At 37.2% G+C, this 21,381-nt stretch overlaps 1 protein-coding gene across 9 annotated transcripts in view; it reads left to right on the plus strand.

Moving 5' to 3' along the window:
• Positions 1-21,381, plus strand: part of RBMS3 (RNA binding motif single stranded interacting protein 3) — a 711,536-nt gene that overhangs the window by 606,635 nt on the left and 83,520 nt on the right. For 6 of the 9 annotated variants that reach the window (XR_003796707.1, XR_003796708.1, XM_029242733.1 and 3 more), the window contains 2 exons: positions 579-675; positions 2,897-2,947. Coding sequence is in view for 7 of the 9 variants with exons in the window: in XM_029242733.1 (XP_029098566.1) it covers positions 579-675; positions 2,897-2,947 (148 nt within the window). In the remaining 2 variants the exon portion in view is untranslated. The remainder of the gene's footprint in view (positions 1-578; positions 676-2,896; positions 2,948-21,381) is intronic. The other 3 variants (XM_029242735.1, XM_029242736.1, XM_029242737.1) reach the window with 1 other exon arrangement.

The following is a 21,381-nucleotide window of genomic DNA, read 5'->3' on the forward strand; positions in this document are numbered from 1 at the left end:
GTGGCCTCTCCCGTTGCGGAGCACAGGCTCCAGATGCGCAGGCTCAGCGGCCATGGCTCACGGGCCCAGCCGCTCTGCGGCATGTGGGATCTTCCCGGACCGGGGCACGAACCCGTGTCCCCTGTATCAGCAGGCGGACTCTCAACCCCTGCTCCACCAGGGAAGCCCTGATCCTCTTTCTTGAATGAAGGGATAGATGCAATTTCTGTCTGTGTAACACCAGCCACCTTTATAAAGCTTGGTGCTATGGTTTTGCCTTTCTTTCAAGGAGCTTTAGAAACAATGCCCATGGCTTTTCTCTGCTATTGGTTAAGCATACTATTACACTCACCTGGCCTAAGAGATTTTTGTGCAGTCAATTTTATAAGAGGACTCAAAATTGTCATTTTATTCAGAAAAACTTATTTCTTGTGGAATCAAAGACCATCAGTCTCCTGCATGATCCTGTTAACAGCTGATGGGCAACATGAGGGTGGAACTCTGTCTTCTCCAGACGTGTGTGGTAGCGTTTGGTTAGCAGCCAGGCGTGCATCAGCTTCATGAATCTATGAATCTTCTTTTTGTTTTTCTGTTTGCAGATTTTATTCTTCACCGTACAGTATTGCAACCAACCGCATGATTCCACAGACACCCATCACGCCATTCATTGCTGCTTCCCCTGTCTCCACATACCAGGTATGTCCGGTTTACCTGCACCTCCCGGGAAACCTTTCTTGCCAGGAACAGACTAGATCAAGACAAAAGGGAAACAGTAGGATTTTTGTTTTAAGTTGTCTTCCCTTTAGTCATATCTTAATGTCATAATACTCAAACTATCCATTGAGCCTACACTTTCAAGGGCTTGTTTGCATCTGTTTCACTGAATGATAAAAATCCACCGAGCTTTCCATTCTTCCTGCTGAGTTTTCATGATTTTGCTACTTTCCAGCCAACATTAGTGCAGCTTTCTTACCACTGAGAGGTTATTTTGTGTGTTTTCTGTTATTTTGGTTGTTGTTCCCTAGGGTATCTTTTATGAGAACACATTTCTGGCAACTCCCTGCACACCCTCCAGGATATTGTATCATTGTCATCTCATTTTGTCACAATCGTTCTGTGCATCCATGGAAAGCTACATGGATAGATGCAAAATCATTTGCTCCAAGAAATAGGGAAGATTATCAAAGGGGTAAAAGTAATTCCTACTTCCTCCTCTTACTTCATTCTCAGTTCCAAAGAGGCCAAAAGAGACCTCGGGGGTTCCACATGTTGAAACACAAGAAAATCTGAGACTCAGTGTGTGTCCTAAACCAGATGTTGTAGCCAGTTAGTAATGCTAAGTCCACAGGTGGATTGAAATAGCCATCCTTCTCCCTCAAACAGTGCTCCTTATCTTATTCCTTTGAGTCATCAAAGATATGATATTTCTCCCTGCTTCTCTTTACCTCATGTAGTTCTTCAGACAATTCTTCTAATTCAAAATAGAAAAAAAATGCCTATGAATGCTACCAAGAGTGTTGAGTGTCACTGTTTAAAGCTTTGGAGAGAGAAAGAAAGAGCAAGAGTGTGACTGTGTGCCTGCGTGTGTTTCCCTATATTGTGCAGATGGTGGGTGGGTGGGGGGTTTACAACAGGGAAAACTGTAATGTTGCTGACTGCTACGAATTCAGTGAAGTTTCACATTATTCATCCACTACATACGTCATATCAGGAGGTCCCAGCTGTCAGAGCATCATGCTTGAGACTATGCACTTTTTTCCTTAACTGATTCCCCCCAAAGCAGATCATTCTCATTCTGTGTCTGCACTTAGATTCTTGATACCTGTCAGGTGAGCGGAATAGACTTTTGTGTGAATTGCATTAGAGGGTCTCAGAATGGCTGATTTCTTAATTGCCTTTCCTTGGGACCCATGAGGCTAAGTGCAGATGCTGTTCAGTTTTTGTTCTTCCTACAGGCCTGCCTGGTTGTAATGTGTGTTTTTTGGTTTTTTTACCCATTTTTTTTCTAATCTTGGCCTCTGTTTCAGCCAAGACCACCCATTGAGCTCCACTGTAGAGCACTTTGGTGACATGAATAAAATCTCCACAGAACAGTCATTTCTTTTGGGAGGGTTCATAAGTGGAATTTAACTCTGGCTCTCTTTTCTCAAAAAAGGAATTAGAGCAATTTCCTATGTTGTTAATTCTTGCTTTTCACCACTTCTTTTTTTTTTTTTTTTTAATCTAAAGTTCATTGTCAATTTCATTGATGTGAGTATATTGAAAACAAAATCTTCGGGGCTCTCTATGTCACAATCAGCTCTTAGAAGCTGACTTTCTCATTTGGCTGATGGCGAACATTCAGAACACTTGGCTGGCTCATGTACTCATTTTTATTTGCCATACCAATTACCATGAGCGAGAAAAATCACAGACTTGCTTAACTAGGGTTTAACCCAAAACATACCCCAAAATTTCTGGTTGATCTCTCTGATTCTTCCCCAACTTTTGCCACTTGGATTTATTTCCAAGATGGGATCACTTGAGAGTATGAAGTTAGAACCAATGACAGAAAAAGAGGAAGTCTTAGCAGTCATGCTAAGTAATGCCTCCTTCCTTATTCGCCCGGGTCTTCCCGGAAGTTGACCTATAAACAGGAGATTCCTGAAGCCTCCAAATGTGCTCCATGACCCAGCCTGGCCCATGTGGGCACTACAGCCAGCTCCAGGGAGGTAGGAATTTGCTTTACATTGTACCATGTTTCAGGGACCAAATGAATCAGGTCCAAGAATTTCCTTTGTACCCTTAGTTTTGAGCACTGATTCGCTGTAAGTCAGGTGGACTCCACTTTCTTATGACCTAGTGTGACTCCACTGAACGCAAGAACCGAGTTCTCTCTGTGATTGCTTTCTTCTAATAAATGCTGTTTGATGCATAGGTCCAGAGTACTTCATGGATGCCTCATCCGCCATACGTTATGCAACCAACAGTAAGTGTTCTCAGTCACCTGAGGCTCGATGTTTCTATTATCCGAGTGCAAGCTTTTGTAATGCATAGAAGCTTTGGGGTAAAGCTTTTGTTCTATTCCATGCCTCTTTCTGGCAGCCCTATTTTCCAGATACAAAGCTGTTCCTGAAATTCTATAAAAGTGTATACAGTAGGTAGAGTGATAGTGATGGAGAGAAACAGTTGAGAGAGGAAGAGAGAGAGAGAGGGAGGAAGAGAACAAACTTGATTGGAGGAAATAGCAATCAAACTCTCATGTTGCAGTCTACCATTTGTTATGAAAGGGGAATGTCTACTTCATGCAGAATTGTGAACTCTGGACAGTTAAATCCATTATAGGAGGAAAGCCTTTCTGTTGTCCTTCTCCTCCTGTTATGCTTTCTTTTCTTCGGATGCAGTTGGGTGTGCTTTGGGAACGATTTTGTGTATCATGGCTAAGTGTTGACTCAAAGCAATATATTTGAAATAGGAAGGTATTTGTCTACTAATAGATAATAGATAGCAAGGTTGGTAGATGACTTTTATGTTAACTAACTAGAGCCATTCTCTTCTTCTTTTAGTGGAAAATTTCTTCCCAAAATATTCAAACTCTATTTTCTACTAGCTAGCTTTCCCATTTTGTGGTACAATATTACATTAGTCCCAAGGGAAATAATATTACTTATTCCATTAGAATCCAGGCTGAAGGCTATTGATTCCATGTATCTTTGTCGAGGTCTTCCATGTTTTTGAGCTCTATAGAAGTACTAGCCAGGGAGATTTCAAGAGCAATATACTCATGGGAGTGTGAGATAGGGGAAAGATCCCCAGCGGAAAGTTGTGTGACAAGGTCTCTGCTGTACTCTCCTGGGTATGTTCAAATCTGTAACTTTGTTTCCTTTTCTGTCACTATACTTAACATGGCTTTGGAGAGGATCAAAACAGAGAGAATATGTGAAAACAGTGTTTGAAGTATGACATACTATACCTTATTATTATCATTAATCCTTATTATTGAATGTATTAGTTGTTCAAAGAAGAAGCAATGCTACATTTTAACCCTTTTCAAAGCTAAATGTAAATAAGGTAGCACATATTAAAAACCAGGGAATTAAATACACAGACATCTATTTCCTGGACTCAAAGGATCACAGCACCTGGCTTTCATATTTGAGCTTTGTCCATTTTCTTAAAAAATAAGGAACACTCCATGTTGCTCCTAGTGTTTTGATAGTTTTCTTTTTATTTGAAGAATAAAAATATGTAGCTTACTAGAGCAGAACTTTAGACCCTATTCTGCAGATCCCCATATTTACTCTTATTCACATACCTTGGGGGCTTCCTGAGTTCATCTGATCTGTGTTGTATAAATCAGACCAACACGCAACGACTCCAGGCCGTTCTTTTCCGTCCCAGGTGTGAAGTAGAATTCAATGGATGGAAACAACTACCTTCTAAAAAATATTGTGTGTGTTTAAAGAGCATTGAGGCTAGCTTAGCCCTTACACTGAGGTCAAGCATCATCTTATCGTGGCCTAAAGGAATGCACATCTGGCAAAATCTGAATATTTTTCCAGATACCAAAGTATGTAAGATTCCATAGTACTTCTGGAGCTGTGAGGAGATGGGAAGATATTTGTATGTGTTTTTTTCTGACTGTCACTCAGGGCCTTAGCTAAATGTTTTATTAGCTTCTCCTTCTCCCCAGACCAGCTTCACCCATTTTTTGGATGTATTATTTCTTGTATATCTTCCCCTAGCAATAGTTGTGTGTGTGTGTGTGTGTGTGTGTGTGTGTGTGTGTTCATTTGTCCCCCACCAGGATCTTTCTTGCGATGGCTTCTGCTCCCTAATATCTTTTCACTTCCCCTGACTAGACTCTGCATGATATTTGAGCTTAGGTCACCCCCCTTAAGATGTAATGCTTGTGGCTGGGACAGATTCCTGGGGAAAGGAGTGGCTGGGGCGCCCACCACCTTGTTATCTTTAACATGGAAAAATTGGCTAAACCGCATCATGGAAACACAATTTTCCATCAGTCATTTCAGTCGTTTCAGCCGCATCAGTCGTTTCCCTGTAACAGTTTTGTTGGTTGTCTTTATTGTATAAAGAACCTTTACCCAACTGGTCTTAGTTTCATCATCAAAGTGGGGTTGGTTAAATTAATCACTCTGTGATACTAAAACATAAAAATAATTAGGCAGTCCAGGGTGGAGAAATAAAATACCTGGATCTGAAGGGAAGGAATGAATGACATGGTGATTAATAGCATGGACTCTTTTTTTTTGGCTGCGTTGGGTCTTCGTTGCTGCGCGTGGGCTTTCTCTAGTTGCAGCGAGTGGGGGCTACTCTTCGTTGCAGTGCACGGGCTTTTCATTGCAGTGGCTTCTTTTGTTGCTGAGCACGGGCTTCAGTAGTTGTAGCACGTGGGCTCAGTTGTGGTGCATGGGCCTAGTTGCTCTGCAGCATGTGGGATCTTCCCAGACTAGGGATCAAACCTGTGTCCCCTGCATTGGCAGGTGGATTCTTAACCACTGCACCACCAGGGAAGTCCCAATAGCATGGATTCTTGGTTAGTCTCTTTGAGAGAGGAAAACCTTTCTGTTATAGGACTTTGGGCAATTAAACTTTCTGAGCCACAGTTTTCTCATCTGTAATATGGATATAATCATGACTAAATTATTATGGTTTCGGTTCATGAAATGAAGCAAGGCTTTAAAGCTCTTAAAATAATGCCAGACAAATAGCAAACACTCAGTAAATTACTGTTATCATTATTCAGTTATATGAGTAGATGACTGCACATTGTGCTTTAGATTAGCCCAATTATATGAAATGACTGTTGGTATAGGAAGAAGTTGAGAAAAAGCAATAATCACCCATTTCTACCACATTCATACTGCTTATTTAGCATATTTTCCTAATGAGTTTGGTGGAGATAGCCTCTATGGCTATAAATAAGATAAATTGCTTAGATTGGTGTTTATCTCATTTACTTCCTAAATCTTTCAACACCTATAATAAAAATAATGAAAATAAAAAATAAAGGCCCATTGGGTACCTCTTGTATGTCAGTAACTGGAACCTACTTTACAAATAAATTCAAGGTGTCCATAGCTACACATCTCCAATATATTGCCCATAATAATGATTTGCTTACAACTCTTCTCCTCTCTCACGTTTTCTCTTCCACTATTTTGAGAAAATCGCACAGATAAGCTCTCTGTGTATAGGGTGCAAAGGCATGCTTCCCCCATCACTGTGAATCACACGGCCTCCCACACTGCAGCAAGAGCCCTTCAGGTTCTTTTTAGGCTCTACTCGAGGGCCCCAAGGTCTCAACCAGGCTTGTACCTGAAGAGAAAACAGTGCTTCATTCAAATCTTAAAGTAGAGCGCAGTGCCTCTAATCTTTCCCTACTAGGGAGGGGTAACGATCTATAAGAGAGACATGAATTGATGGAAAGAAGGGAGGGGAGTAGTAAAAGGACAAGAGAAAAACAGAAAGCATAAGCATAAAGCTGAAGTTGGTTGTTCAGGTTTGCTTCTTTGCAGATTGAAATTTCTGAGTTGTGTGCAATACACTTTTTTGTAAACTTAGAAGAAAACTCTGAGAGGCTTTTCACTTTTAAGGAAGAGGGGATAAAATTCTCCCTGCCTTGGTCATATCTCTCGTACTGGTGTTTCTGCAAGGAAACCATTCTCTGTCAGTTGTCTGACTCTGGAACTTTATCAGGTCAAACCCCACTGAGGACAGCAAGAGCGTTTCTATTTGCACTTTATTTTTTTTCCACTGAAAGAGAGCACTGTGAGACTAAATCAGGAATTCACTCTTTGCTGATGTTGCCAATGCAATTGGTACGTGTTGCTGTTTCCCAGTGCAGAGTTCTGTCCTAAACTCTGAAATCTCACCACGACACTGACAGGATTTTTTTTTTTTAAACATCTTTATTGGAGTATAATTGCTTTACAATGGTGTGTTAGTTTCTGCTTTATAACAAAGTGAATCAGCTATATGCATACATATATCCCCATATCCCCTCCCTCTTGCTTCTCCCTCCCACCCTCCCTAGCCCACCCTTCTAGGTGGTTACAAAGCACCAATCTGATCTCCCTGTGCTATGCGGCTGCTTCCCACTAGCTATCTGAGAATGGACTTGAGGACACGGGGAGGGGGAGAAGAGTAAGGTGGACCTGACAGGATTTTAATAGAGGACGGATTGCACTAAATATCTACTCTGTGTGGCAGCTTGTCACACTGGAATCTCATATGAGTGCACAATTGAAATCCCTGTGTTACGATACGTCAGGTATTTTGTTACATCTCTACTGACAGGGAGAAAAGATGATAGTTCCCAAGAAGAAGTAGAGTTCAATTCTCTTAAATTTTATTTAGGCTCACGTGAATCATAAATCTTCTGTTCTTCATGTGGTTAGCGTTAATTATTCTCAAGGAGAAACGTCAACTTTCATTTTTACCTAATTACAAATAACTTAACTACAGGATTCTAAGAAATGCAAGATGCTCTTATGGAGTCATTGGATGATTTGTTGCTCTGCGTGGCTAAATTATGACTTACGATGAATAAACCTTACATTTATAGCTAAACAGTCAATATAAACTTTCCCTCTACAACAAAAGAAGAAGTTCAAAAAAGCCCCAGAATACTTGATTTGGTCATTCTTTACCTGCAGGTAGGTAAGACCTAAGGCTTAATTTTAGGGACCATGTCCTCCAAATTTACAGGCATGTTTTTCCTAAAACACATCACCAAATTTGGAAAGAACATTTAAGTCATTAGAATTCTGTTCAGAAAGCAAAGTTTTCAGATACTATCATTTTATTCCAACCGCTGAACTGAGCAAAAATTCTTTGTAAGTATCATTGTCAAAGTACCAAACAAAGACAGTGTGTTTGCTATGTAAAGAGTTTACCTGGTGGATATAGATCTACAGACCAAATCTTTTTTAAGTGACTAGCAAACACAGAACAGTAACTCTAGCCCATTTATACTGTTTCTACCAGAAGAGAATTAAAAAAAATACGTGAGAGTAAATTTAGAAGGAACAACTTCATTTGGGTGTCACTTCCCTATAAATATACTCCTGGGGTAAAGTAAATACAAAGAAGACCACTTGCACAGAAAGTCTCTTCGATACCTTAACATTTAAGTTCTACTCTCTTAGCAAATTTCAGTTATCCAACATGGTGTTATCAACTATAGTCACCATGATTTACATTAGCTTCTCAAATCTTATTTATCTTATAGCTGAAAATTTGTACTCCCCACCACACCCCCAGCCCTTAGCAACCACTTTCTTCTCTTTTCTATGAGTCTGATTATTTTTGTCTTTCCCTAGATTCCACATGTAAGTGGTACCATGTAGTATTTGTCTTTCTCTATCTGGATTATTTCACTTTGCATAATGCTCTCAAGGTCATCCATGTTATCACAAATGGTAGGATTCCTTCTTTCTGCAGCTGAATAATGTTCCAGTATACACACACATACACACATAACACACACATATATATGTCACACTTTCTTGTTCCATTCATGCATTGAAGGAGACTTAAATTGTTCCATATCTTGGCTATTGTGAATGATTCTGCAATGAACATGAGAGTGTTTTTCTCCTTGAAATGGTCATTTTTGTCCTTGAAATGGTCACTTGATTAAGTCTTTTACTGGGCCCTTAGTTATACCAGACGTCGACTCTTCATTTCAAGAAACTGAGAACATTGAGTTCAATGAAAAAAAAATCAACATATAATAAACAAATATTCCTGAGCATTAAATATGCACAGAATATTCTTCTAGGTATTGTTGGAAATGAGAGAGAGTAAGAAAGAAACAATCTGTCCTCAAGGCACATGATCTCTCTGTGGAGATAATTATTATATGTGTAGAATGATTCAATTAAAAATCTACAGCAGAAAAGGTGTGAAATGCTTAGCATTTTTGTAACACTGAAAATGACAAAGTATCTATGAACAGCTAAGGACATGGAAGAACCGAGATGAAAGCATGAACTTAAAGGATGGGTGGGGTTGATGGGGATAAAGAAAAAGAAGGAGGGCATTTTCAGTGAAAATAACACACCAAAAGTACTGAGGGGGTCCTCAGATTATTTCAGGGGGCAGCAAGGCAGGTAGCCTGCATTAAGTGAATTTTTTGTGTTAGGGAAAGATTTGGTTGGAAAGGTAAATTGTGTTCTATTGAAAAACAACTTTTATTCATCAAATCTGGCACACCTTCCTATACAATTTTTATTAGCTTGGTGGTCCCAGTGCTGTTGTCTAGAATTTAGGCTTACTTTGGAAAATAGAAAGGCTAAATTATGTCACTGATGTGTGTGAAAAAGTCACAGTTTCCAGGGGCATCATGGATGAATCATTCATGAATGGACAAAACTTTTCAATTTGGCTGCATTATGAAAATGTCATCATGCACAGCCTCTTTTTATATCCATGGAATTATTTTTGGAGGTAACAGTCATTTTTCAAGTAGAGCTTCTGAAAGTTTCTTGGAGAGAACGTTTCCCGATGTCTAAGATCCCTGCCTTCTAAGCACAGGAGTGGTGAGAATAAGGAGTGAATGTGGAGTCTTTATAAATCCAGATGTGTGCATATCACCTGTCTTTTGCCATGCAGTTTTATGTTATTTTAATACGGACCTTTAAAGAGAAAGAATAGGTCAAGGAATAGTGTATTACTTTTTAGAACTGAAGGTGCGTCATTCTGAACATAAGATTGACAAGGTACTAAGAGATAAAGTTCCAATGGCACATTACCCCCAGTGTGTCCTTAGATAGCACTTAGAATTTCTTTGTCACAGCATCATCAGTAAACCAGAATTTGCGAGTTCCTTTGTAAAGGTGTTAACAACATTACATCCTTAAGAGCTACTTAGCATATGAAATATAATTAGATATGTTGTAAACATAGGATACACATTTATCGAATCTATTAAAGCCCTATTTTCTATGGATTATCTCTAGACAAAGCAAGTATGTAGCTAAAATAAAATCTATGTCAGACTTTCTAGAAAACAGCCAGTTACCAGGGCAACACAATCATATTGAGATAGGGTAAATAATTTATTTTATAAATGCTGCCAGGGCAACAGAAACTACTTATGAAATCAGTAGAGGATTGAGGATTAGTGTACAGATAATCTATGGAACTATTTGTTCTTTTGTAGCACACTGGAATAAAATGTTTATTTTATTTATCTTTATATATGATCTTAACAGTTTTGTGAAGTATGTGGATATTCATTAAACAAATGGTAATGAACGAGTTCAAATATTGAGAGTATTTCTAAATATTCAAAGATATTATTCACTATTTCTTGCCCCTCAGAATGTCATGGGGACACCTTATTTTGCTTTAAAGATTAACCTTTGCTGGGTTAGCCCTGGAGAGCCCAGGTATTTCTACCTAGGTGGTATGTTTACCATTTAGGGTCATGGTTTATTGTGTTGGCTAGCTTAGGTTTTGTTAAGCCAATAATTAAGATGCACCAGGTTGGGGGAGGGGACGTAATAGAGACAGAGTCACATATGATCTAATCAAGTATGCTTTGAAAAAAGTGACATCATTTTAGCTTCAGTAACAAATGTAAGAAGTTACACAATTTACAGTAATATTTGTCAAAATACTAATGCAAATACTAGTAAAGTGCCTTCAAACTTTTCTCTTCTACTGCCTAAGAGGAATATTTACCAAAGGTAGGACTTGCACTCACATATTGTTTGCCTCTCTCTTGTTCAAACTCCCTGTTAGAAAATAAATGCTTATAGTATATTCAGCTATGGGTAGCAGGGAAAATGTGTGCAAAGTGTAGAACTGGTAAAGAGGGTGGGGTTATTCATTGTGCCAGGGAGTAAGGGAGTAAGAGCAGGCTTCACAGAGGAGGTAACTCCTGAACTTGGCTTTGAAAAATAAAGGAGTTTTTCAGGCAGAGTTGTGGATGTCAGGCAGGAAGGGTATTCTAAGCAAACACGAGCTCACAGCCAAGGCTTTGGTTTATATACCACATGTTACAGCTGGTGAGCATCTGAGATGGCAAGGAATTTCCAAAGGCTACCAGGTGCCTCTAATGCTGCATCTGCCGTGAACATGGCATCTGTGTGACCTTCAACAGTGATGCCACAGAAGGTGTCACTTAATCATGAATTAGGGCGTCATATCATCCCATTCAACACGGCATCTTCTCCTAGAGATGTGCCCACACCTCCGGACAAAGCCTTACACCAGACCTTTCACAAGCTCTCCACTCAGAGTTGAGTGAAATATGCAGGGCATGTGTTTAATATCACTTGGGTGTCATAAAATAATCACTGCACTTTCTGCATTAGGCTGTCTTAGGTCTAGTCTTTGAGCACCCCAGTTGGAAGTGGGATACCCACCCTCCTCAGAGCCCAGAGAGTGCATAGTGTCTCATCACTTGACTGTCCCAAATGCTTCATTGTTTAGTTATTCAAATGATGAAGTGAGAGGGTTGATATGCTAAGAAAAAATAGCAGGACTTATATGTCTACATGAGGGGGTTTTGCTTGCCTTTTGTTTCGTTTTTCATTTCGTTTTTTCTGCAGTGGAATCAATTTGGGAGGCATTTTCTAATGATGTCATCTTAGAACAGAAAAATTTTTTTAATTCCTCTTGGGAATACTTTTCAGAGTAATTTATTAATCACACAAGAAAAACAAGTTAATCAGGTAATATTCACAAAATAGATCGATAGATTGTGATGATAGATTAGATAGATAGATATAGATAGATAGGAAGATACATAGATAGGTAATCGTTACTTTATCCAGGGGCATTTGACTAGTTCTTTCTCAACTGGAGTATAATTTTACTATTTGAGAGCTTATCACATATAATTCACAGTATCTCTCCCTTTTCATTTATTTTCTGGCACAGATTAGGTACTAACTAAATATTTGTTGATAGACTACACTGCATAGGCTATTTCTGCATTGACAAACATTGATACACTACAAGCAACCAGCTTCTGTTAGACAAGGATGCTGACAAAGTTTCTGAGGAAAGCAAAAGGGTGCATCCTCTTTGAATCCAAGCCTAACATTTAAGGGAAATTGATGCTGCTATCAAATTTGTCTCTGTATATTTGATTATTAAATCTTGTCATTGACAGTCAACAGGTTTGTTCAAAACAACTTAGGAAAAACACTTCTGTGTTCATAATGTAAAAGTCTAATTGCTTTTTAGTTATAGTTTTGCTTATATGAGCTTAAGCAAACTGTGTTATTCACCAAATGTATTTGTTCCCTAATCTCTGCTCTCATCACTTTCTGGGAAATTTGGAAAGGGTTTGCAAAATTTCGTTTGTCCATTATGAAGCTCCAGAATGCAGTGTTTGCAATATATTTATGCAGTTGTTGGCCCTGGGTGATCATTATAGGCAAAGGCTGTATATAGTGAAGGTGATTCTTGCCAATCTCTTCTCCATCTTCTTTTCCGTCTTAAAAACCTGAAAAATCAGTAGATCTACTTGTTAGGAAAAGCAGCAACCCTCGTTTTCGCTATGATATAGGAAAACACTCTTCTCAGATCAAATAAAAGAACGAATTTGGAAAAATTTGTACAGTTTGATATCTGAGCAAGTTTAGTTCTTCTACTTCCTGTGTGACCTAATTTTCTACCAGCAAATCTCTTTCTTTTGATATTGAGATTCATTTGAATAAAAATGAGATATCCACCCCCTTCCATAACCGAGAAGAATGAGTAATAAGGATTTCTACCTTGCCCACTCTTAGAAAAGAGCTGAGGTTACTTAAAATTAAAGACACACTCAAAAAGACAGTTAAGCAAAAAGGAACACATGTCATATAGCAGAGGAAATAAATTTACTAAAACTTCAGGCTGTCTGTGGGTAATTTACTATAATGGAGTATTCAAATTTCATCTTGAGTTTTTAGAAGCCAAGGCCAAATGGCTAAAAAGAAAAAAAATAAAACTGGTTATATTGTTTCTTTCTCTGATAAAAGGAAACATATCATAAGGCCAGGGAGAGAATTTTTTTTTTCTTTTTCTGTTGCTATATTCTAGAAAAAAAATTATAATGGTTTAATGTCATTTCCCAACTCAGTGTCTTAGCAGTTTTACATGCTGAGATAATAAATGTGGCCATTTCGTTTATTAACTCTCAATAAAAAACAAGCAAATGTTAACTTTCAATTTTGTGATGAAATGTCTAGAGCAGCTAAATTAAGATTTTTCAGATATACAAGTTTCTCATGACCTAACTTGATACAACCGTGCCACTTAGGAAATCTAATTGGTTAGAAGTGGGCTTGTTCCGTCTTTCAAATATCCTTCACCTCGGCCAGGATTTTATGAAAATTATGCCCTCTGACAGAGTATCATCCAGACAAAGTTGTTTTTCTTCCTCATTAAAGGGGGCTGCAAGATTATCTGCAGTTTGTGCCATAATTCTCTATCTTTTAGAATAGCCTGGACATACACTCAACTAAGAGCCTGTGGTTCTGTTTCTTTGAGCGTTTGAGAGGCAAATTTCACCTAAAATACTGATGGTAGGTGTGAGAACCACTGGCCGTCATCACTCAGTGGCTTACATTCATGATGTTTACTAGTACTAGGTCCTGATGTGTTGTCAAGATGAGTGAGGTGTAAAATGTAGTAAACGGAACCAACAGAATTGAATTATTTGGTATGGATTATGAGATTTTTAGAGTATATGCATAGATTAATGACTTAGCTTCAGCCAAATCAAGCCATTGTATCTTACAGTCATTCCTCAAGTTTAGCTGACTCTGAAAACTACACTTGAGAAATGACAGCAAAACCAGATTATCAGCAGAGAAGACAAAACGTACCTTCCTTCTAACTTTGACGGGAAGACACACAAATAGTTCTGTTGGCAATACACTATTTACATAAGACATTTTAAAAAATTACTATGGCGCTTGTTCCTTTTTACACCACATAATGTAAGTATAACTTCATCGTACATAATGAAAGCTAGAAACAAGGTGAGAAATCTGAAAGCAGATTTCAAGGAAGAGGATTCATCCTTATCCATGTTAAAAAGCATAGTGTGTTCTTGGCTTCTTAATTCTCATTTAACACAAAGGAAATCAGATTAATTATGAAGTTGAGCTCTGAACCGTAATCTTAAAACTTCTATTCAGAAGAGAGACTTTTTATCAAAGAGTTATCCTGAAAGCGTTTGATCAATACACGTTAGAACAACTTCTGCATAACAATAGTGTATAATAAAAATCAATCCTTACTTTTCTATAAAGCTGTCTATCTCTCAGTCTTGTATCTGGAATATTTTCAATCAATATGAAAAAATCATTATAATGCTAAGTTTCTGTTCATGCTACATGCAGAAATCCTTAGATTCTTGTCACGCTCTAAAATTATTTCTCTAACTTCCTGAGATGCATACACAAAGTTTACTTCAAAGAATAGTTTATATTATACATAGCATGGACTGGTGTATAGATGGATAAACACCATGAACATATTTCTGTCCACATATGCTGATCTCCACTGTAAATATTATTTCCAAAACACTGACCTATACATATGATACAAATAGGTAGATGTTTATATGACCATGTTCAAAGTCACACTTGCATGATACAAAAGAAAGACTAAACACTGTTGAAATTCGTGGTATAAACTAGAATGAGAGGAGAAAGAAAGAAAGGTGTGAAGGAGATGAAATAGAAAAATTGAAGAAGAGAAATAGAATAGATATGGAGGATGCACAGGTCAAATCTGACTCTAGCCGATTTCAGCCTAGATGGCTAGGTAGAAGGTGATGTCCTTAAACTGAATTAGTGTATGTAAGAAAAGGATTAAGTTCAAGATCCGGGACACAGAGTTCCTCTGGGGCATGTTGAATTTGTGGAACCAGATAAAGGTTTTCAATATGTAGCTTTGGGCATACAAAAGTGGCAGTGATAGACTTGGGAGTCGTTCATTCCCATTGGAGAGAACAGGTGGGATTTCTAGCAATCCATTTACTTTTCACTAATAATTACCTTGCTTGATCTATGCAATAGCCCTTAGATGTAGGAATATGAAATAATATACATATGATGACATAATATCTAGTGTACTAGTCTAAGGTACACTAAATCAAATGCTTGCTTATACCCCTTGCAAGCAAGATTATTTAGCAACTTACTTATACTTTTGCTTACAGCTATAATTTTAAGGCTAATTATGTATTATATCATATATGACTTTTTGTCAACCAAAGTATATGCACCTAATGTTTCCACTTCGGGAACTGACTACAGTGATAAATTGGAAAATAGAGATAGATACTTTCAATTAGAAGAAATCTTAGAGGCTATTTAATCCAACCCCCACTGAAGTTTAGGAGTTGATATAATGGTTTGAAAAATCGTCATACAAGACTGTTTTATTCCAATTCCATGTAACAGTTTGGGAAGGTATTTTTCATTAAATCACCTTTCCTCTGTAGCCAGCAATCCAGCATGAGGAAAATCGACAAAATTTGAAAAGCACAGAAGCAATCCCCTGCCTGGTACAAACCAAGGAAGCAATCGACCCTTTGCCAAACATCCAAAGGGGCCTCTGTATATTTAGATTTATTTATCTCATTGTTAGTCATTGTGAGTGTAGGAAATCTATAAACTCTAAACTACTACCATTGGAGGGTCTTACCGCTTTTAGCATAGGATGGTCTTTCTTTATGTTCCTGAAAATGTTTCATGTCTTTTGTTTTATTGACAAGATTAGATCAATTCAGGCTTTTCTGGATTATCCTATCCTTAGCCCTGGGGGTTTTCAACTGTAGTTTTCTCTGACATTATGCTTGATGCTGGTAATAAGAACCACTTTTACTGATCATAAAAGCATGAGCTCAGAGTGACTCAATAATTCCAGCGTTCCAAATGGCCAACTTGAAAGGACACAGAAGGGGGTTGTGAGAGCTAAGTTATTGAAGAACATCATATTTTCCTGTGGGATTTTTCCATGCCCTGAGGATTTCATACATGCTGTTCCTTGGGCTTTTCTTTCCTCCCTATTTGACATTTTAAAGAGTAGAACGTTTAAAGTACATTTCTTAAGAATCCCTAGCATATGTCCATATCGCTTGACAGTGTTTACAAATCGGATTGTGGCTCAAAGATTTAACTTTCCTTCATGTCTTTTTCTCAAAATAAGGTTCAGTCTGAAATTGGCAAGAGTGATGATTCATTGGCAGCCAATCGGCAGGAGGGTCCTTTAGTGGAATATTATGTGAAATACAACAGGATTAAATGTTTCACATATAAACCTTTAGTCTCTGTACCATCTAATTACTGACATCGGAACCGGTGTCTAAGATTTTGTCAATTTTTTTCCTTTCGTAATTCTAATAAGGACAACAGTAAAACAAGAGACTCTCAATTTTGCATCTGGAATAAACATCTAATGCAAGAACATGCAGCTTCAGCCTTTTCTCTTGAGATAGATTAGAATATATCTCCAGTACTTCATGATTCTGGTTTGCCTGGTTCAACAAGGCTGCCCTGTTAGTTGCAGTCACCCTTGCTTATGAAGTTATGTAGACAGTACCACGTAAATCAGAATGGTCCAATCGTTTGATCCTGTCCATTTCTATTACACATGGCCAGGCATATGATAAGAAGTGTTTTGGCTGACACAGTTTCTTCTTACAGCTGTCCTAGAAAATGAAATAAATTGTTACAGCATTGATTTCCTAGCAGAGTCAAAATTATGTAAGAAGGAAAGTCCTGCTTTTACTTATATTCCTTTACTCTCTGATCTTTTTCTCTCCTTCCTTCTCTCTTCATTTACTTTTGATCTGATACAGATTAAATTCATTAGACAATTACTAAATCTCACCACACTTTTGTTTAAGGTATATTTTCTCTTCTTGATTTTACTAAGTTTAATAAACTCCAGTGAGTATCCATTAGAGATCATATACTTTTTTTCACTTTGAATGATTAAATTTCCTCAAAAATCATGATTTTTGAACCTATCTGAAAGTGGTTGGATATCCCTTGTATTGCTTTCATTTGAAAACTTGTTTATTGATTGTTCAGGAGAAACACATGTTTGTCTTAAAGTAGGCTTTTCATTATCACATGTCTAACTAAAATTGTGATAGAACATCATAAGTGCAAATGAATCAAAAACATGTAGATTATAATTCCATAAAAATATTGTGCATTTGAAAATTAAGGAGATTCCTTAGGGAAAGAACATGTGTTTTAAATTTTATTAACCTCCTGATATGTAAGAATCCTCCAAAGAAACATTCAAGGGCTTCAGATTATAATTATTGTGTAATTAATAAACTTCTGGAACAGTTCCAGTAGAATCAAGAAAACTTCTGTTGTCTGTATCTTGGAATAATAACAGCAATGAAAAAGTAGATACTCCTTACCCAGTCTTTCCTTTTGTAACACTAAAGATGCTAGATTTCTTTTAAGGCAGTAAACTTATTGGAAAATCAAACCAGAATCATTTATCCATCCATGTATTCATTCATTCAACAAACATTTATCAGGTGTCTGCTTTGCACTTGGAATGCAGAAGTGAACCTAAAAGAGATTTTTTCCCAAATGGAACGTACATTCTAGCAGGAAAAAATTAATTAAATAACAAAGAATATGCTAAGCAACGATGTTAAATATTCGAGGCCAGATTTTGATGAAATTATCAAGAAGGTATGATTTGTCTTTGGGAATCTCAGCCATTTATTTTCAACACCCACTCCACCCCCAACCCCACCATGATGCCCTTTCTTCAAGACACTTAGATATTCCAAAAGCTCGTTCTTTCTCTCTTTTGCTTTTTTATTTAAATAATATTTATAGAGGACTGACTATGTGCCAGACACTGTTTGCTGTTCCATGTTCATGCCTACAATGCAGGGTGAACAGGTGTGGTCCCTGCCCCCATGAAACTTAAAGTGTGTCTGGGAAGAAAGAGAGAAATCAAATGAGTGTCTTAAGGAACATGAAAATAAGCTGGTTATAAATCCTACTAAAGAAAGATTTATGAGATTCTGGTTGTATCTGTCAGTGGGCACTGACTCTGTGTGTGTGTGTGTGTGTGTGTGTGTGTGTGTGTGTGTCTGTCTGTCTGTCTGTCTGGTGGAAGCCAAGAGAGGGACGATGGGAAACATAAAACAGCCTTTCAGGCCAACTAAACTAATAGAGTGTATGCTTCTTTCAAAGCCTTTTCCGAAGAATTCAATTTGGTTATTAGCATCTTAGTGTGGATGAGGTTATCAGTAGGCTTGGGTATGCGCATTTTTTTCTATCACTACATAAATGAAAAGTTTAACTCCCTAGAAAATTCCAGGCATCAGCATACAAGTGCATTGGTCCTTGGATTTAGAATTTCCAATCTCTGAAATAATGCCCTCCCTGTTCAGTTTCCATAGAAGTCCTTTGCTCTGTCTTCTTATGAGGGTTTTTATGATATTACATGTTATCACAAAAGATAAACCTGAATATTATAGAATAATGTTTTTATGGATGAAGAAAGTGAGGCTCAGAGAGGTTAATTGACTTTTCTAATATCACACAAGTTGCTGGCAGAGCTGGGACAGGTATATTTCAATCCAGTTAACACCAATTCTATTTCATTACATCTGGCTTGATTCTTCATTAAATTTTTATATTTCATGTTATATAATTTAACCCAGAGTAAATCAAGTTGACAGATTAATAAAAAAAATTGTGATTGGGTCCTTCTCTACATAGAACATGAAATACTAGTAATTATGTCCATTAATGCCGAATAGATTAGCATAAGAAGTAAGAAATTTTTAATCTTTTAGCTGTCCCATCATTACATTTTAAGTGGAAAAGAGTTCATATAATTTAGTTAAAAGTTTTTATTTTGACAGGCACCTTCATCCAAATACATATCATCATCGTGTAATGCTTTTTGTCTTAAAACTATATAATGCTAGATGATATGCCTGAGGTAAATTTTTCTTAATTTTAGTCTGCATAATCATTGGAAATGGCTCATATTAACATAAATATTGTAGATATTTCAGCTTATCAATTTAAAGACCATTTTTGCATCTTAAAAGAGGTAGATTAGATAAAGCACATAATAAATAGAGAAAATATCATGAAAGCACAATACCAAAAAATGTGTTACTGAATTTTCTTTAAGCCTATGTTAACTAGAGCACTGTCTGAAACCATGTGCTAAAATTCTTTATAATTTCTCCACACAGAAGATAGCTTATTACTGAAGCACCATAAGTAATTTGAGAATTGTATAATAATTTTGCTTTAATTTTGTTTTGAAGACCAGACTCTTACTTTTTTCAAAACCCACATATCAAAAAGATCAAGGAGTTCTGAATTAAACTCAAATTAAACTCAAATCGAATAATTTCTTCTAAAGTAATGATATTTTGTTAAATTACTTATATTAGGTTCTATTTTATAAAGTAAAAACAATAAATCATTAAAAATAAAACCAAAAAAGAAGTTCCTTTTTTTTGTCTTTTCATATAAGCTCACATTTTTTTAATGAGAAAAGTAATTATTAGTAAACATGGACTATCTCCTACAGTTTTTAGGTTTTTTCCTAATTCATTTTTAAAATGACTTAGGAAGTTTTGCTAAAAATCCTACAATGTCATTGAGAATAATTTGCCAAACACAGAAGTTTTAAAACTACAGAAACAAACTCAGCAAGTTTCATTGACCTTTTTCTGACTCACCAAAGATGAAAGACAAAGAATGGGACCAGCTCACTCCTTTGGGGAGAGAAAGTCAATATTGGATTTGCATGGGGATTGCAAACTCTCTTCCAGGAAGTCAGGGACAGCTAAAGTAAAGGACCAGAGAAAGGCAGAATTTCTCAAAGAAGAAAAAAAGGAAAGAAGCTTTCATGGAGAGGGGGAGGGGTGGGGAATGCAGTTCTGAAAACTGTAGAACCTCTAATTCAATTCATGCGAACTATCACAGCACCCTCCTACACAAGTGAGTGTGATGCCTGCAAGCAAGTTTGTGGCATCAATAATTTCTGCAGTTGCTAATTCTACTTAATAACTTTTTCGACTGTCCACCTACCTTTTCATTGTAATTCCCTGTCTCTTCGTAATTATAATCACAATATTCAGGTTTGGGATGCAATTGTATTTTAATACTGTGGATGCCTCCATGGAGCAGGCTTAGGGGATCCCTCCCAGAACCAGATTCAGGGGCCAGCAATTCTAGAGAGCTTCAGGTATTCTAGAAAGCTCCATGCAGGCCCCACTGTGCACTTTTGCACAGTGCCAAAGCCATTGCCTGAAACAGCTGTACCAGCTTCTTTTAAACTCTGTGGATTGTCAACTTTTCTGCCACTGCATCTTGGAATTTTGTTCTCACATTTTCCACCCAATGACCTCCCTGCTTCTCCCCACTTCAGATTCTAAGAAAAAGATTGTGGACTAATATGGTTGATTTGACGTGGTTTTAGAGTGTTAGCCCTAGCACTCCTCAGAAAGCTTGTTTCTTCCATTACTGACTTACTTTTTTAGCATACCTATATGGAAAATGTCCCACTACCTCTGGGGGTCTGATTCATGAAATTTGATCATGCATAGCAGTAACAAGAAGCAAGATTTCCATTGACCTGCTGAAAATTAGCCACATAGGTTAAAAATCAAATCAGATCCCAAAAGGTAAATGAGACCAAAAAAGAAAGGAAGGAAGGAAGGAAGGGAGGGAGGGAGGAAGGAAGAAGGAAAGAAGGAAAGTTGGACTGTCCTTTGCTTTTTGCTGATAAGTTTTGGCATTTGAAATGGACCTTCTTTTCTGTGTCTGAGCAGACTCATTTATACTTTGGCTTTTGAAATTTTATGACAGGAGTAAATTGACAAATATGATTACTGGTCTTCACAGTTTAGGTGTTAAAAAGAATGCCAAATTAAACATTGCATTTTGCTGTTGTTTTCAAAAAGAATGGTGAATCAAAAACAGTTCTCTCTCCTTTTCTTAAATTTTTGCAGCCTACCTTCTTGCAGACTAGCTTCATCCCAAAAATACCTTGAAAAGGTCATTTTACCCATTTGAGTCCACAATAGAGCTATAGGATGTAGTATGGGGTGAAATAATCTCTTCTTATCTGGATACAGTCTTGGAATATAATTTTTATTTTTAGCTTTGATCATTGATTTCCTGAGTCATAAAGTCCCCAGATGAATGTTTTATCAGAGAAATAGTTGTTTTAAAAGCCACAGAAACTATTATGAACCAATGATGTTTAATGATTTTTGTTTGAATTCTATACATTGTGTAGAAATAATTTTTTAAAAGTTAGGCCTACACCAAGACCACTGGATGTTAATATTTGTTAGGCCTATCCTATGAGAAAACCACTGAATTATGATTAGATTTGGGTTTTTGAAAAAATTTTATAAAATGCCCA

Source organism: Monodon monoceros, unplaced genomic scaffold (assembly GCF_005190385.1).
Source record: "Monodon monoceros isolate NGI ecotype Baffin Bay Population unplaced genomic scaffold, NGI_Narwhal_1 Super_Scaffold_3, whole genome shotgun sequence".
In the NCBI taxonomy this organism is placed as follows: domain Eukaryota; kingdom Metazoa; phylum Chordata; class Mammalia; order Artiodactyla; family Monodontidae; genus Monodon; species Monodon monoceros.